Genomic DNA, 19,245 nt, shown 5'->3' on the forward strand with positions numbered 1-19,245 from the left:
TAAAATACAAAATACAGAATATGGATAAGACAGAATACAGAACTAAAGAAAAAAGAAAAACTATAAAAGTACAGAATTAAAAAGCAGAAAAAGAAAGTGACTTCTGACCTGCTTCAGTACAGATATAAATGCATTTACAAATATAATCTCTTACCATTAGTTAAACCTTAGTAAAATTATTTCTATAAAATCATTGAAACTTTAATCATCAAAATTTTCTATTCCTTGTTATAAAACCTGAAGAACCAGGTTGGGGACAGATCATCCTGGAGAATATTTATGAGGTGACTAAAAGTTGATACCAGCTTGGTGGTACATAATCAATCAATCAGTTCCAGGGGGAGTGCTGAGTACTGGAGAGTAGAAAGGAATAGAGAGGGGATCTCAAGGAAGTGGTGAATTAGCAAAATGGCTGTATTGCTTATAACAATAATAACTCTTTCTGTTAATCTGGGATGTAATCTGGGATTACTAGTAATCCCAATTGGTGCTCTTCTTTGTAGATTGTTTTTTAAAAAGTGGTTAGTTTTTTTTATATGTTTTTTATTATTGTACGCTGTCCAGAATCACATTCTGTGAGATGGGTGGCTGTATAAATTAGACAAATAAATAAATAAAGGAATAAATGTATTGATGATCTCTAACGTAGTCCTTATTAGGGCTCCTTTGACTGGGATGGAGCAGGACTTACAAATATTGAGATAATCATGAGCCTGTCCTAAAATGTTTTCTTCTAAACATATTGTAGATCTGGTGCTTAAAAGCTGGGCAGATAGATAGACAACCCATGGTAGTATTTTAAATTTACCAGTGCCATAGAGCAGAGCTGTACATGGTCATCTACATGCTTAAACAATAACAGCAATGATAAAGTAGAAACAGGGTATCCAAACCTGCCTATAGGAGGCTAATTAAGGTAGACAGTTGTGCATTTCAGAGCAGAGAGTGCAATCATTTGCTATCCCACACCTGCTGGCAATGATGAAGGAGCAAAATGAAGGTCAGGTATTGTCCTGATCACAAGATGACTGCGATAATCCTTTTCCAGCAGGGCTGGCCATGCTGTTAGGCAGAATGAGGCTGATAGCTCAAGCAGCAGAATTGGGGGATCATGAAAGGTGAATGAATGAATGAATGAATGAATGAATATTTTTATTACGGTCACTGATCAGAATTGCAAACAAACACATTAAAAAAATAAAAATAAAGTGAAAACAAAGCAAGATAAAATATTACACTTGGTGGTGGATTCATCAGTGGATAATCAAAGTCTGCCTAATTTTACAGGCGGTATAACAAAATTTAGCTATGTTCAAAGAGAATGAATCTGATAATAACAGCTGTACATAAAAATTCAGAATTTCCCAGGTGTTTTACCAGGTAAGGAGTTATAAGGCAGGTCCTTGAGTCCTTAGGGAAGGTACAGTATAGCAGGACATGAGCTGTGGTTTCAACAGCCCCTTGTCCACAGGGGCAGAGTCTCTGCTCATAGGGGACTTTTTTGTATCAGCACTCAAAACTGCTGTGGGGAGAGCCTTGAAGGGTGCTAAAGGTAGCGCTCTTTGGGATTTGGAAACAGTTACATGGTGTAAGTATCTCACTGGTTGTAAAAAGGGGCTTGACTGCTGAGAAAGACATTCTTAGGTAGAGCAGACTGGTCCTGTCTTCCATGTCTTTGATACATGGTTTAAATGCACTAAGTGCACGCTCCTAATCTATCATTAGGAACGCCTCCCTGGAGATGCTGACATTTGGAGTTTTTGTGAGATTGCCCTGAACCATATTGATTTGTAATTGTCCTCAACAAGGAAAGAACTCAAACCTGTGGGAGAGAACAGTAACTTCAACCAGTGTGCTATGATATTGGTCCATGCACCTGTTTTGACTTTAGATAGCCCTGCCTCCCTCCTTAATACTACATTTGGAATGCAAGGGGCTACCTGGACTATAACCCTTGATCATGAAAGGTTGGAAATGGTTATTTATTAAATGAATTAATTAATATGTTTCTAGTGTCATGGATGGTAGAGATCCTTGTAGCAATTATAGTTTGGCTCATCCAGTTACAGTTCTTGGAATTATTAGACAAAGAATTTCTAGTAAACATGATAACAAGCTTTGCAAGATCACAGATTTAAGCTATAACCACAATACTGTCATGAGTAAGGATGGTGAGCAGAATTTCTTGGTTTTGTGAAGACATTTTCCAAATGTCTCTCCTTTAATTTCTTTGTTCCTCCCTCTTTGGATGGGAGTAGGAGTTTGTTAGGATTGATGTCCTAACAGTGAGACACACGCTGAGATGAGGAGTAGTTCTCTAGTGTTTATTACTGCTACATAAACAGAATCCTAACAAACTGAATAAGCGTGGGAAAAACCCAGCCATATAACCCCCAAGGGTTAAGGCGGTCCCGATCTGTGTCTCTTTGAATGGCTGCTTAATTTCTCAGTGCTACGCATGCGCTTTACAGTCTGGATGGGAGCCCCCTGCTCACCATCCTTACTCATGACAAATACTCCGTCCAGCTTGGGCCAGCTAATTTTTTCTATGAAGATTTAAGAGAAGTTGCGGGGTAGAGAGTTCAGTGTAATTCACCCCCTTCCCCAGTGCCATCTTCATCTGCACACAGACGGGCAAAATTAGCTACTGATTGTGAAACATATTACAAAGTAGACATTTTAGTAAAGAAGGGGGAAATGACTTGTTTATGGTTGGGGGTATAAGAAACAGATTATAAATTGGACGATTTTAAGGCTGAAACCTTAAAACCCTACACATATTTACAGGGTTGGCTATGTGTGTTTAGGAGTAACAATATGTATATAGCATAAAGCTGGTTCAGATCATGTTATTTTAATTAGAGGAAGAGGACATACTGTGGATTGGGAATATTGTCCATATTTGCATTAAACCTCTCTCTCTGGGTTCTGAATTCCACTATTCCTACACACTCAGACACTTTGTTTTGTTTTGAAAACTTCACTGCCAACAATGGAGGCTTTAAAAATTAACATTATTGTGTATGAGGAGGTAGATAAAGATTCTGAGCTCAAAGAGGCCAAGAGAGAAAGTTTCAACCCAACACAATCTGCAATACTGTCCTGATTTCAATCTGGACCCTGTATGTTTCTTCTAATTAAAATGGGCAAGGTATTATTACTAAGCTGCTATGGAAATTCAAAATAAACCATTCTCTTTAAAAAAAAAAAAAAAAAAGTCATATGTTTCTTTACTACAAATATTTGGAAATGTTTTTTTTTAAATCAGAATGTATTAAGTGCTGGAAAAAAAGATAAAGAATCCTGTATGTAAATACACATTTATTCTCATTTAATGTATTTATCTGTACTCATCATTTTTTTAAAAAATCCAGCAGTACCACTTGGGACTCTGTGGATGAATCACAGGATCTGCTTGAGGAAATAGATGTAAATCCTACCACCATGTTCTATAAAAAGACATTGACATAACATTATCCTTTGAGCAGAACAAATGTGTTAAATGATATAATAATGTATTTTCCCCAAGGACAAAAATAAAAAGTATAATATTGACTCTAGTAATTTCTTTTCTGGCAGACTATGACAAAGAAGATGAGAATTCTACAGACAACAGCAGGCATAGCCAGGCCACCAAGAAACGTTATGTGGAAAAGAGAAGCAGGTCTCCATCTTTTGTGTCATCCACAGATGATGAGCAGAAACCCTTGTTTTCTGAGATAATAGGCTATCCAGCTGGACTAGGCAAGACAGCAGTGTTGGAGTTTGAGGAAATAGTAAACGCAACAGAAAGAATCCAAAGTGATCGACGAAGCCACTCTTGTAAAGGTAAACCCAGCAAAGTCTTTTGCCAAAGGTGTTCAGATTTAAGAATTCATGGGAAATGGTTAGAGCAACCTGATTTTTAACCTTATAGTCAAACTCTTCTTGAAAATAGCCCTTGAGGTTAAGTTTGTAACATTTTAGTAGTAAACGTCTTCAAGCCTGAGACTGTTTCAGTGGATATCCTCTTCAAAAGAGAATGGCAGAATGGTCATCCTTAAGTTTACCATATGTGGGCTGCAAAACTCCAGAGAACCACTTGATGGCAGCAAAGAGTCAGTTCTCTTTATCTCTTTGATGCCCTCTAGTCATCATGCAGATTTTTGCAGCCTACATGAGATATGCAAAAGTGGCAGGAATTGGCCAAATACTATAGACCAGACAAAAGAGGAGAGGAAAACTATCCTCTCTTAACATATCTGCCAAATGAAAAAAAGCTTATTTGAACCAAGACATAACAATACTATTACCAGTGGATTATAGCTGAACCACGTGAGATAAAAGATCACTGGGAACCATCTGCCCCACCTGGCCATAAAGTGCAGTACTGAGACTGGAACTTCCCATACAATAGCCTCTCAAACATTTCTGGTACTTCAACGGTGAGCTTTGTCCAAAAAAAAAACAAAAGATTAGACTAGTGACCTATCTGATCACAAAAGTCCCATGTCTCGTCTAATTTGGTGCTGAGTCTTCAGTTTCTGAAATCAGCCTGTTCCTGTGAAGTCTGAAATCTTGATTGCTCTCACCCAGATTAATGACAGCTGTATTGTTCCACCTGTTGGGGAAAAAATCATGTTACAATCTTGTACTATAAATTAGCTATTATCGGGAGCTGAGTTTTGTCTGACCACTCCAAAAGCATTGTGCTGCTGTTATTTTAAGAAAGGATAGAGTTGAGCCCTAAATAGCCATGATTTTTTTCCCATTCTTTGATAACCAGGAGATGCCATGATACTGCGATTTAGGTTTAGGACGCCATTCCAGATTATAGTGTAAGCAAACATTTGCCACATCAGACCAGCATTTAATAGGTTTTGCCTAATTATTAATCAGACATATAAATCATCTCCTAACCATGTCGCCATGGCATCTTAATTGCCAGGGCTTTAAGACGGTTGATTAGGGATAATGGAAACCCATGAAGTTGTGCAAAACATCGAGAGTTCTATTACTGCAATATTACGAGCAATGTCTACATATCACAATTGGTATGTGTGTTTTTTTATTTCTCTCTTTGTATGAATATGTTGGCATAAAGAACTTCAGTTTTTAATCCCACATCACTTCACTCCATCAAATATCAGCCTAACATAGTAACACACACACACACACACACACACTGTGTGTGTGTGTGCCTGTAATCCCATTTCTCCATAAATTCTTGGCTACTCAGACCTTTGTAAATGCTATCCATATATTTGCAATTTGGAAGCTCACCTTTTCCCTTTTGGCTGCAAGAAATATGTCTTGCAGCTATGGCAACACTTTCCAAGGCAACCTAGCAAAACAATATTCTCTGGGCTATATTTAGCCATTTTAAGGCATGTATATTTTCACTGTGATCACACACAAACCCAAATGAATTTTCCTTGTTCTTTGCTTGGGGCATTTAAGAACTAATCATCTTTGCTCATTTTTCTGTGTCTGCTGTTTTTGACTATGTTCCGTCTGATCGGCAGTGTTCTTATTTGTTTTTGTTAACTGAATTAATTAAGAAAACGTGGATGTTTTCTGCAAGATCTCTAAATGTATGGCTCTACAATGTAACTAAAAATACATGTATACCGGTAAATATGATAATAATGGGTTTATCAGTTTTTATTACAACGTAAACAGTGATGGTGAAAATAGAGCCTATTGATATGATGAGTTACAGTGAGTTACAGGGTCAGTATTGGTTAATATTGTTAGTATCTTGTGTCAGGAGTGACATTTGCATCGCAGTCCGTATTTTCTGCTCTCAATGGAAAACTCTGAATTAATGAGAGCTTGCCTGAACTCTCAGAACAGCTTCAGAGGCCTATGCAAAAGCCTGCCAGAAAAATGAATCAGACTGGTGAGCGCATACCATAGGACCCTTTTTGTGCCAGCTGTATTATTATGGAAGTACCTCCTTTTGGTATGTGCGCCTGAGACCCTCTTTCATTGCTTTTAAAAGGCATGGTTGTTTGTAGCTGTCTTAATGTACTTATTTGAGACCAGTCCATGAGGCTTATGGGCTTTTTGATAACATGGTTTGAGTAAGGCTACTACTTCTTGGCCACTAGATGGCAGCAAAGAGTTAGAGTTTTCTATATCTCTTGCAGCTATCTAGTGGTTATCCAGATATTTGCAGACCAGATGTGCTGGCTCTCACTGATGTTTGATTTTGTTGTGAATTTCTATTTTAGTATTGTTTCTCATTTGTTTTCTGAAGATATTTTTAAGGTGTGAACAGAACAGAATGAAGAGGCTGTATACCATGAGAGTTCATGTGCAAATATATATAGAAAGAACCCTGTTTCTTAATGTATAAATAAAGTGCTTTTATTAAAAAAAAAACAAAAGCAACCAAAGGGAATTACAATCTGTGGAAAGGACTGTAACTAAAGAGTATAGTTGGGTTTTGTTTGGGGAGTTTCAAAATTTCCTTCCTTATACAGCTGCTTTTTTCCCTGCAGAGAAAAATAATTCAAAGGGATTGATTCAGAGCAAAAAGATAGATAGAGGAAAAGCTATTATTCTCCTCCATCTGTCTTCTGAGGCTGAAAATTGCACTGTCAGGCAAGTGTTGTTTATCAAACACAAACCTGAGGAAAACTATAATGAGTATCTGACTATTTTTCCCCCAAGTTTCCCCCAGTCAAGACACACAGTGCTCCTGTTTCCTGCCATGTCCATTGGTGCTTTTTCTGTAGTAATGTCAGCCCTACAAGGTGGACCAGTCTAAGAAATCAATGCCATGTAGGTCAGGACTACTTTTATTGTAACAGCTACAGGTAGTCTTCGAGTTACAACTGCAATTGGAAATGGAATTGCCATCGCTAAGTAATGCAGTCATAAAGCACGATGTCACATGACCGCATCACTTAGCGATGGCAATCCAGGCAGTCCTGGTTGTTGTCGTAACCCCAGACACATGGGTCGTTAAGTGGAAAGCAGAGAGGGTCCCAGGTCAAGAGTGTGGGGGTACTGCAGGGAGGTGGGGGAAGCCCTGGGAAGCCAAGTGCAGGCTGCGCACAGGTTGGGGGAGGTGGGTGCTGCAGTACATCATGAGCTCAGGAAGGCCAGGGAAATGTGTGGGGTGCATGCAAGCACAGGGAGGCTGGGGAAAGAGGGTGGGGTGTCTGTATGTGTGAGTGCTGGGAGGCTGGGGAAAGAGTGTGAGCACAGGCAGCCTGAGGAAAGGGGGGGGTGAGCAAAGGAGGGTGCGGTGTGTGCAAGAAAAAGAAGGTGGGGGGAGACTTACCCCAGCGACTTGCAACCTTCCTTGCAAGCTTCCCATTGACTTTGCTTAGGGGAAGCCGGCAGGGAAGGTCGCAAATGGTGATAAAGTGACCACAGGACTCTGCAACTTGTCCTAAGTGTGAGCTGGTTGCCAAGTGCTTGAATTTTGTTTACGTGACCTCAGGGGTGCTGCAATGGCCAGAAGTTCGAGGACCAGTCATAAGTCCCTTCTTTCAGCACCGTTGTAACTTCAAACAGTTGTTGAATAAATGGTCATAATTCAAGGACTACCTGTATAGTAACAGAATCTTGTGAGTCTGAATGTGCTTCCCCCTCTCTCACTTTATCTTTGTGTGAACTAGGAAGCGGCTTGTCTGAGACTTTTTTTCAAATTAGTTTCTTGGAACAGGCTCAAGCGCTGCTTATCTGATCACTGGCTTGGTAGCAGCTTTTCTTCCTGTCCTTCAAGGCCACTTCCTATACCTCTACTAGTAAATGTATTCAAAATCCTGGTAGCAGCAGCACTGAGGACCTCAGTGTAATGGTTGCCTATTCTAAAACACCATCAGACTCATGAGTGTGAATTCAAAGATATCTGATTTATTAAAGAATAGTATGCAGGATCACAGAGAAAGCTGAGAATGATGAAAGCGCACCAAATTCAAACTAAAAACCCTCAGTGCAAATGAAATCCCTCCCCCCGTAGAATCTTCTCGAGTTCACAATCCCAGGTGCTCCTAACGGTTTCTGATGGTCTGCGGGAAAAGGCCTTGAACAGAGAAAATAACCCAAACACATTCCATTGTACTGATTTCACATACAGAGCTTGGTACAAGGTCCCACAGCAGCTCCCTCCCAAACAGAAACGTGCGTCAGCGCCATGGCATGTGAAACGTTACGATGTATAAACTACATTGAATCAGTGAACATGACACTCAGGCTTGCTCAAGATTATATGGATTTATCCTAAACCTCTGAGGGTCTTCAGGCACTCTCAGCTCAGGTGCTTGTATCTTCAGCTGCTTTTTGCAGGGACCTCCATACATCAACATTGTAGGAGAATGTTCTGATCCAGCCTTCCACCTCCATTAGCCACTAACACCTGGATATTTCATCCTACTACTCTGGCTGTAGTTGTCTGTCATTCTTAATTAGCTCCAGCATCTATCTATCTCCATCAATAAACTTGCTACTCACTGAAATGTCTGATGCCCAGAGATCATGAAAAAGGCTGTTCTCCTGTAACTGTAGTTCTTTGAGTTCATACAATCCATCCACCTTCCCTGCTTCAGGTGTCTACCATGGAAAGGAACCTAAGACTGCTGTGACAATCTCAAGCATCCAGAGGGAACAAGGCAGGAAACAAACCCAGGAGTATATTGGCTAGGGAGTGCACTTCCCTCTAGTCTAACAGTGGCTTCTGCACAGACAGATTAGCCTTATGTGTGAGTGTGCAGATGATCAGTCAGATGACCACAATAACAGATAAGCAACCTCTTCTTATTGCATGAATTAGAAATATAAGAAATAAACATGAATAATATCTGCATTAGGCTGACCTTCACTCTCAGTCATCTTTTTGTCTGGCAGACATCAGGGACAGAAGAATCTGGGAGGAAGAACACAGCAGGAGCCACCAAGAATCATCCTGCCCATCTGCATTACCTCATGTCACTTGGGGAATCTCTGAAACAGAAAGTGAAATCAACTATGGTGAAGTGGAGCAGAGACTAGATCTACTTCAAGACCAACTCAGCAGGTAACTAACGAACATGAGGAAAAGGCAAAGCTGGATTTTCAACAGGTTTGATATTGACAGTAGTTGACATTGCTCTTTTTTCACTAACCCATGCAAACTGGATCCGTGTCACTGAATTATTATTTAGCGTCAAAATGGGCCTGAGGTTGGAGGTAGGAAGCATCCTCTTGAGGCTACCAATAGTTCATGCAGTATTCATGGGTACATTAGATTTGAACTGGAGACTTCCAACTTTATAGTTCAATTTTTAGCCCTGTGCCATGGAACCACCAGCACGTAGCTTAATCTGGCCTGCCAAGTATAGAGTTTTCCCAGTGAGTCAATCTACTCTTCTTGCTGGCACACACACATACACACACACACACACCTTTCTTTGCTCTTTGAGCATCTATTATGCTTCATAACCAACCTTACCAAACAATGGTTTTCTAAAGTGATGGTATTACCTCCCTGAACTTTTTTATGGAGTGCATTTTAGGTCTCTGGTACTCCATGGAATTCTTCTATTTGGGACTGTTCAGTAGAATCAATTGTTGGCAGGTGCTCCTACAAGACCCAGCCCTATATCCTACCATGAATGGCTTTATAGGTGATAACCAGCCCCTTAAATTGCACCCAGAAGCCTAAATAAGCATTGTGGAAAGCCTAGCAACATCTACGTATGGTTATTCCTTCTGTAGATGTTCGCCATTTCACTTTGTTGGTTCTTTTTTGGAGGAACTAAATTAATGAGCAATGTGTCACTGAAGGGTCCATTAAATTTAATTGCAGGAATGTTCATTCTCTGATAGGAGAAATATGTGGCTGCCAAAGAAAGAAAAACACCCTAAGTGGCTAAACATCTATTCCTGCCATTCCAGAAACCATTTACAAAGCTTTGCAGGGCTTCAGAAGTTGCTTTGCTTCAACAAAGATCCAGTTGAAACACCTCTTTAAAGTGAAGCACTGAATTGGAACAGGACTCTGGACCATTGCATTAGGATTCGCACGGCTGTGCTGCTTTAATCTGGACAATAAAAAAAATTGCACATGCAAAAGACCCTTTCCTCTAGATCAAAGCAGTTGATTGAAGCAAATCAGTCCACTTCAATGCTTTGATTTAAAGCATTGAGTCAATCTGACTTGCTTTTTTGAATTATACTCCAGCCAACCTGCACACCTTTAATGTATTCCCTTTGTAAAATATTGTATAGATTAGATTTTTTTTTCTATATAATTTCTTCTTTCCATCACCTCTCATTGTCTAATGCATTACTGTAAGTGTTGGTTAAGGACCATGCTCTTGGCATTATTCAAGTAAGGTTAAGGGATGCTGAATGCTCATGCAGCCTAGTCTATTGTGGACTTGCATCTGCTTCAGAGAATTCAGAATATATCTCTTTCATCCAATAGCATTATTCATAAAAATTGGCTATGACAGTAAAAATAATGATATGGAACAATCCCCAGAAAAGTAGAAGGCATCATAAAATATATTTATGCTCAGCTTACTATCAATTACATGACTATCTAGCATATTTTGTCTCCATTTCATAGCAGCCAAACCAAATGTACCCTAGAACCATGGGAAAAAATGCTAGAAACAGTGATTTCTACTGCTTTGACAGTCTACACATTTCTGGTAAGAATAAAATAAATACAGAAATGCAAGCTATGTTCTGTTTCTTCCTCAGCATAAACAAAGTATCTGAAGTTATTTGGAACAGTTTTATGTTGTCAATTAATACAGAAGATAACATTCTTTGAAGCTGATTTAATGTTTTATTTATTTGTATTAATAAAAATTAATTAAAAGGTACAAATGCATACAACAGGATTAGCACACCCACTAAGTTAATAAGCTAGCAATAAAAATGAAAAAAGGGAGGAAGTAAAAAAAAAAGGACCTGGGTAAACAATTGTTCAGTATGCACAAAACAAAAAAGTTGGTTGTATTAACTTCATTTCACTTGGTTTAATTTGATCTTCTACTGATTTATTAGAACAGGACATTCAAGGTCACATAAATAACTAATATCAGTTTCTTTAATACTTGTTAAAGAAGGGTTACTAGCCTAGAAACTACAGATATTTTCTGCACAACCTTTGTGGAGCTTCAGAAGTAGAAATTGCATCACCACAAATGCCTAAGTTGAATATACAGCCAAGAACTACTCTGCATTAAATGAAACTCTTTTTTAATTATGGAAAAGTTTTAAGAACAGCTTCATCCGAATCGATCTAAACTAATAATGTTACTATCTCATATTCTAAGATAAAGCTTGCAATTATGTAATCCAGACTTTAGTGATACATGGAACAGGAACTCCCAGATGTAAAAACTGAATTTAAGAAAGGCAGAGGCATCCGAGATCACATTCCTAGCATCTGATGGGTAATAGAACAGGCAAAACAGTTTTTTAAAAGACTATTTTTGCTTTATTGATTATACAGTGGCTTCTGTTTGGGTAGACCATAACAAATTATTGGATAGTCCTTAAAAAGATGGATGACTGGGCCAACCATCTGCTTATTCAAGAATCTATATGGTGACTAGCAAGCACAATTAGAATGAAATATGAAAAACTAAATGATTCAAAATTACTGTTTTCTACAGTATTACTCTAACCCAATGGCATCAACTCTGAATTACTCCTCCAGGAGACTCCAATATTAACGAGATGCAATTAGGAACAGAAATCTCTGGTATATTCACAAAAGATAAAATATCATCAGCTTATAATAAAATCTTATTCTCTCCTTCCCAAACTATAGTCCCATTGATATTTTCAGAAATTTCAATTACATAGGCAAGGGGCTCTGAAGCCAAATTAAAAAGCCAAAGAAGGCATCCTTGTCATATATGTTGACATCAGTTTAATCAAAGAAAATACACTATTCATGATCACCCGTGATTTAGAATTTGGATAAATCATAGGAGCCCAAAATATAAAACTAAGTGGAAATGCAAAATAAATCAAAACTCCCTCAAAAGCAACAAAGAGATCACATCAAAAGTTTTCACAGTGTCTAGGGTAATTATAGCACTTGTCTATCTGAAGTTACAAAAAAAAATAAAAAATAAAAAAGGATGACCCTATATATAGCCCTCATTAGCTGGGTGTGCTATAACTAGAAGAACATCCTACAGACAAAAATAGCTGTTAAAATCTTTATATACACGTTTATCACAAAACTAGATGTATTAAGTAGAACATTGTTTTTAATCCATTCAATCTTGTCCAATTCTTGGAGACTGCCTGGACAAGTCCCTGCAGTTTTCTTGGCAAGGTTTTTCAGAAGTGGTTTACCATTGCCTCCTTCCTAGGGCTGAGAGAGAGTGACTGGCCCCAGGTCACCCAGCTGGCTTTGTGCCTAAGGCAGGACTAGAACTCTTGGTCTCCTGGTTTCTAGCCTGTAGAACATATATGATATTCTTTTCTGAGTTAGAAACAACTGTGATATATGCCTCATTAAAACTAAAAGTCAGGGATCTGTTTGAAAAAAACTTCATTCTAGTAAAATAAGAAACAAAACCCAATACATTTTTATAGTAATCATGTCAGGATTGGAACCAGATCAAGAACCAAGCTGAGCCGGTATCTCCAACTCTAGTTCTTTTTTGCTCTCACCATATCGACAGAATCTTGCCAGACTAAAGCTACTCAACTGGCCTAATGGGAAATAACCCAGAAGGGCTCTAGGGAGGAGCTACCCTGAACCTCTTAACCTTCCCATCAACAGAGTCCAGGCTGTGAAGCCTCTTACCAGTCTGGAATGTGTTCTTTCCCTGGGAACCAGCGGCAGCGACAGAATCCACCACATCACCCTATCCTTCAAGAACACATTCCATCACAAAACAGCTGGAAAACTCTCAGACTTAGGTCCAGGAATCTTTCCAAATGTCATAGATATAATTGTAGTAACAATATCTTGAAGTGAAAGAGACGAAGTAAAATTAGTAACCTGATCCTTTGATAAATGTGGTATACGCACCTTCTGTAAAAAGGACTCCATCTCATTTTTGTTGATAAAGAATCAATATGACCCATTTCTGAACAGAATTTTAAAAACTGCTAATTAATGAGCCTGAAATATGTATGTACTTTCCCTTTTATATCTTTAAGAGATAATATTATTTTGTTTAATTTGTTTCAGTCCAAAAGGCAATAACTTGCTAGATTTCGTACCTTTTCCCAAATATTGTTTTGTGAAATGTAATAATTCTGTCTTAGAAACACAAAGCCTGTTATTTTTATCTTTAGTAGAAACCAAAGATCTATATCAATTCAGAGATTAATGGGATACCCAGAGTAATAATTATGTAATTTTTTCTTCAAAAAATCTAACTGTAGCCAATTGTTCTTTTTGTATGAAATATATGCAGTAATATAACCTTGAATGAATGCTTTAGTGGTGTCTCATACCAAAAATGGTGACGAAATCTATTTCCTGGTAATACAACAAAAACTTTGATTTCATTTTGATTTGTTTAGCAAAATCTTCATTATTCAACAAAGATACCTTCAAAGATCATTTAAAGAATATATAATAGTTTCATTAGACAGAGCAGTAAGCATCACAGGAGCATAGTCTGAAATTATAATAGTACCTTTAATTAGTTAATAACTTAAATGTTTATAACATAGAATTGAAAATCAAGAAATAATCTGGTAGAAATTCCTATATCCAGAGGAAAGAAAGGCACATTCCTGTTGGGAAGGATTAATAAAGCATCAAATATCTATCGAAAAGACATATATGTTTAATAAATTATTATTATATAATCTACCAAAATATTATAAATTGGACAGCATAATTGGTACTTGGGATGTTAATATTCTAAACAAGGGTCCAGGGTTTGATTCAGACCACTTCTGACTGTTATGAAGTCCACTGATTTTGTGTGCAAATCTTAAAAAGTGTTTGTTTTGCAGAACCTGTTGTTGGATAATATAAATTTAGGAGTGCTAAACATTCATCGCCAAATCTGACCATATGTATTAAAAATACCTCCATCTGATATTTTTCCTTCACCAAACAACTTAGAAAATCATATTCATTTATTAAAATAGTAACTTCTCTTGCATGTTTGGAATTATCATTTACATAAAAGATTCCCACCCAAACTTTATGTAATAGATGTTGGTCTTTAGGCCAAATGTGTCCTGGAAAGTGGTAATTTCAATTCCCACCTTTTTAAAGTTAGCTAAGATTGTGTGGATATCCCAGTCCTTTAATATTCCATGTTAGAAGGATGCTGCCATTTGATATTGTTTACACTGGCAACAGTGAAAGAAAAAGCCATATCATATCCATCCATACATATCTGGATGTCATCCAAACACACACACACACACACACACAAGTAAGAAAAATAAAATAAAAATAATGCAATGGTAAAATTAAAAATAAAACTTCTAATTCCAAATCAGTAGTAATCAAACATTGCAGTCCATCCCTTCACAAATTAAAAAACTAATCAGGTGATTGTTGTTAATAATATTGTTCAGTGGAAAAGAAAAAGGAAATAAAGTTTAATGAAATGGACATTCTTTTAATAGAGTCTAATTTAAAGATGAGGGGAAATGGGATGGAGGGAAGAACGGAAGAAATTAGGAAAAGGAACAGCTATAAAGATACTACATTTCATGAACTTTGCCTATGACCAAGGTCACATAGAAGTAAATACAAATGTTGAATTAAAACCAAAGATAAAGAAGTTTAGCAGCCTCAATCAGAGCAAATGTAATAGCAGAACATTCAGCAGGAGAAAGAAGGTGCCTTCTTTTGACAGGAATTTAAGAAGTACAATATTTTTCATCATTTCTACATTATTATGAAATGATTTATAAATAAAATTGGATAATTTCAGAATACAGTTAGCCAGAAACCTGATGAAGGGTTCAGGATTCTCCTCCCAAGCCATATTTTTCACATTATTTTTTTTCTTGTGTTGTTTGTTTTCATATGTTGTCCTTAATAAAATTAGGGAAACAAAATATTATAATATTTTTGTTCTCTGCCCATTTGATTACCCATGCAAGTGGACCATATTTTAAAATGTCACTCTTCGCGGTGAATTAAAGGAACCTCACAGTAACTTGCCAGGGCATATCAGATGCACAAAAAGAAGGTGGAACACTGAAGCGGGTGGGGGGGAGAGGTCTCTTATCTACAATCTTATAATCTCCTGGGAAAGCCAATACTTTCCAGATCAAAACAAACTGCCTTTCTCAGTTTCCTCCAGAATTCCTACAACCAATATGTTAGCCTGGCAAAAGCAAGATTCCAGAGACATTATTTTATCCTGAGAAGTCTTAATCATCTTTAGTAAATCAGTTAGTGAATGTATCCACTGCATTCCTCTGGACTTCCAGTTGAGATATTCTGTTCTTGGCTGTATCAGAATTTATAGCATTAATAGTGCCTTTAATTGCTTTTCTGTCTTCTCTGCTCTTGAGAAGAACAGTCACATCCTTCTTGGCAGCTGCCAACACTTGCTTCAGTGAAGGTGCAAAAATGTTCTTGGGCACCCTCCAGGCAGGTTACAAACAAAATCTCCCTGATAATCAAAGTATTCTATAATCCCCTGCTCCTGGCTCCAGTAATAGCAATTAACTTAGCAACTAAACAATTATCTGGATATATATTGTAGAGGAATGCCAGAGACTGCCAATATCCATCTGACTGCAGTGGCATCATGGCCTGAAGTCTGAAATCTATTATAGTGACATCATTTTCTTATAACCAGGGGAAAAGTTTTCCTTAGGGCAAAGATTGGCTGGAACACAAAGTCTGATAAAGACTTCTACATGGCTAATGCAGCCTTGTCTTTAGAGTCCTTACCCAACTCCCTGCCACACTTCACTTTTTTTGACCTGAGGGAACTTCCCAAAGCAGATTATGATATGGCATAGGGATGTGCTATCCCCATACGAAGAAAGCTTTATAATATCTTGGGTAAACTCTTTTGTGCTTCTAAAAAGATTATTTGGAACCTGCTTCAAGACAAATCAGATCACTTCAGTCAGATTTGCCACTGAGTAATGGTAATACTGATCAAATCAATGTTATCATTACTCAGTGGCAAATCTCTGATCATATCAGTGTTATCTAATCAAATGTCTTTATCTTAAAGTCTAATTTAGCAGTGGACCTATCAGAATGTATCATCTAGAAAGAAGCTGTATATATGTTTTAATGTCACGACGGATTTGCAAGTAGCAAAGGGAATGTGTTAACACTGCACGTTGGTTTTCAACTGCTCTGTGAAGGCCACAGAATGGAAGAGCTGATGGTCTGGAACAGCCTTCAGTACAGTGTTGCCTCCTTTATTACACAGCATATTCACCTACACAGCATATTCACTAAGAAAAGGAAATCAGCATTTTTCATTCTGAAAGTTTCTCCAACAAAATTGTGTGAAAAGTTGTGGCAACCTCGAGGCTTTCTTTCAAATGAGGTGACCCTGGAAAACGACACTTTTTTTTCAGCTTGCCATTTCTTTTACGAAGAGAAGCTTTTAAAAACTGATGTCAGGTGGAACAGGGAAGACGCCAAGGAAGGTAACCAGAGAACCAAGTTGTTTGCCAGGGATAAAATATGCAGGCAAGAACATTAAATTCAGTTCCACATCCATTTGCAGAGAGGGAAGGAAAGTTTTCATGATTTCAACTTTATGTTTAGCTGTATTTGAACATACACGGGAACGCTTTACCTCTTCCTATGGAATGATGATCCAGTAGGTATCCATGGGAAGGGGGGGGGTGGAAAATGAAGTGCACATTGCAACATCTCAGTGCAATCCTCATGAGTTGTGTCCTTGTGTCCAGTGGGACGTGAGTGCAAAACACCAGGACTTGCATCGTGGTATGGCAATGCATGTTTTATCATTTTTCATCATTGTGGCTTGTACTGAACACATGTGGATGAACCACTGCAATCCTGACTGGTTGACAGATGCTGTACTCAAAAGGTAGTACTTCAAATAAAACTACAAGAAGGTTTGATAGCATGTTGTGTTAATCATATTTGTAATGAATGGCTGGCCAGAGAAGGATGTAGTGTATTGGAGATGGGAGGGGTCTTGGCTTTCCCTGCCACAGCCTTCAGCCCTACCTCCCTCCTGCCTGGGTGCATGGCACAGCTTCTGTTATGTGCTATGTAGTACTTTTTGGCTGACATGACCCATCTTCATGGAGGAAAGAGATGTTTTGATCAGGTTTGTCCTTCTTAACATCACGCTGTGAGAGAGAGACGACTCTCACAGCCAGAGCAACTGGCTCTGGGCATAATAATGATCATGATGGTGATGATAGCAGTAGTAATAGTAATAGTAGTAATAATAATAATAATAATAATAATAATAGTAATAGTAATAATAATAATAAAAACAAATACTGTAACATCATGTCCTGGCCATAATTGTTTCTAATGTGTTGCCTTGGAACAACAGCCTTGTCTCCTGTGAAGAAGATGAAAACAAAACCATCATTTTTGTGATTTAAAAGTCAGTTTTATTGAACATAAGGAAAAAGAAAAGGAAAACTTTCTTTTAGCTTACCAAAACCCCAAACATGTGGATGATATAAGGCATTTAGCACTGATAAAAGTGTAAACGGTGTCTGAAACAGCAATCTTAAATAGAATGCTATAAGAAGGCTGGAAAGAGATGTGGGGGTTCAAATAACTTAGGATAAAACATATAAGACTGAAGTTTTACAAAGATAATACACTCTGTTAGAAAAATCAGAGGCAATTTCCATGAGACAGTTAACAGACATTTTCCAAATAGCAGACTAGCATACCTGAAAACAACATAATCTGAACATCTTAGCCTAAAAACTCTTACTTTACCTCTGGAATGAGGAATTTCCTCTAAGGTTGCTTCTCAAACAGACTGGTCCTGACTAATCCCTAATTCACATATATTGCAATCTTCCCTTGAAGCTTTAGGAGCACTCCTTAGCTCCAGCTCATTCCCTGGAGATTTCTGGGACATGATTCAGCGTCTTTTCTCACCTCCAGCCAGAGACCCTTAGCTCTGGCCTTCCTGTGGGCCTCAAGCTTTACTGTGTCCACCTAGAGTCTCTGCCTCATCCCTACCTAAGAATTCCTTTTTCTCTCCACCCAGAAGATTGTCTTGATTCCAAGTGGGACCCTTCTTCATCTCCTCGTTGTGGGAGTGGCTTTGTTTAGCTTTGCTCTTACCGTAGTTGCTCCCATCCGAGTGCTGATTAGCTCTGTGCTTCTGGAAGGTCCAGACCACATGACTGCTTCCAGTTTCTGTCTTGTCTCTGTCTTTCCAGCAATCTCGCTTTCTCCTTCTCCTAGATGTTCTTCCTCCATTCTCTGGCCAGGAATCTGATTCCTTTCATGCCTCTCAGCTAGCTTTCTCCCTTTTGCCTCAAAACAAAGGATTTTGCCACCAAATGGGATGCTTAGGAAAACCTGTTTGGCAAGCCTGGGCAAATTTCTTCTGACCCCCTTTGAGGGGTGATTTTGATACTGATTTTGCAGTCAATATGAGCACTCCTGCGCAAGCTTGGGATTGTGTACTGGCTATCTGGTTTAGGGTTAGGGAAGAGAAGGGTTTGACATACTGTGCCTCAACGTCCATTCACTACAGTCATGCTTGCCCTCTGTGAATTTCATTTAAGGACTAAAGATGACGTATGAGGAGATAGCAAGATTTTTTTTCCTGTTTCTCGTGTTCATTCTACTGTTTCTCATGTTTTTCAAAATAATAATAATAATAATAAAAAACCTGGCTTTGGTCCCAGGCCTGGGATTGATGTTTATTATTTGCCTAAGGCCCCTGTTTTGTTTTGTTGATATTGTTGTTTATTAGATCATTTTAATCTGGGCTGTCTGAGTTAGTGTTTTTAGCTGTTTTTATGTTTTTTCTAGTTTTGCGTGCCACCCAGAGTCTATTGGAGTTGGGCAGCTAATAAATTTAATTAAATAATAATAACGGGCAGGAAAAGAAAAAAAACATCTTCCTGATGTCCCAATGTAGCTGTTAGCACTTTATTTTCCTATTTGTACTTGTATTAAAATCATCTACCAAAGCAATGATAGGATCACTATATCTATATTCCATTTAATGGAATAGTAGAGTACAATTTGTTCCAAGTTAATTCAATATAGAATTTCAAGTTCCGGTTGTGGGGTGGATGGGTGGGATATAAATGCTAATTATTAAAAGAGGGGAAAGCTTTTCAATCCTTATACTAATCACTAGGAAAAAAGCC

At 38.1% G+C, this 19,245-nt stretch overlaps 1 protein-coding gene across 1 annotated transcript in view; it reads left to right on the forward strand.

Moving 5' to 3' along the window:
* Positions 1–19,245, forward strand: part of KCNH7 (potassium voltage-gated channel subfamily H member 7) — a 325,788-nt gene that overhangs the window by 294,631 nt on the left and 11,912 nt on the right. The window contains exons 12-13 of the mRNA XM_063318289.1: positions 3,580–3,828; positions 8,842–9,010. Coding sequence (XP_063174359.1) covers positions 3,580–3,828; positions 8,842–9,010 — 418 coding nt within the window. The remainder of the gene's footprint in view (positions 1–3,579; positions 3,829–8,841; positions 9,011–19,245) is intronic.

This window comes from Candoia aspera, chromosome 1, assembly GCF_035149785.1.
Source record: "Candoia aspera isolate rCanAsp1 chromosome 1, rCanAsp1.hap2, whole genome shotgun sequence".
In the NCBI taxonomy this organism is placed as follows: domain Eukaryota; kingdom Metazoa; phylum Chordata; class Lepidosauria; order Squamata; family Boidae; genus Candoia; species Candoia aspera.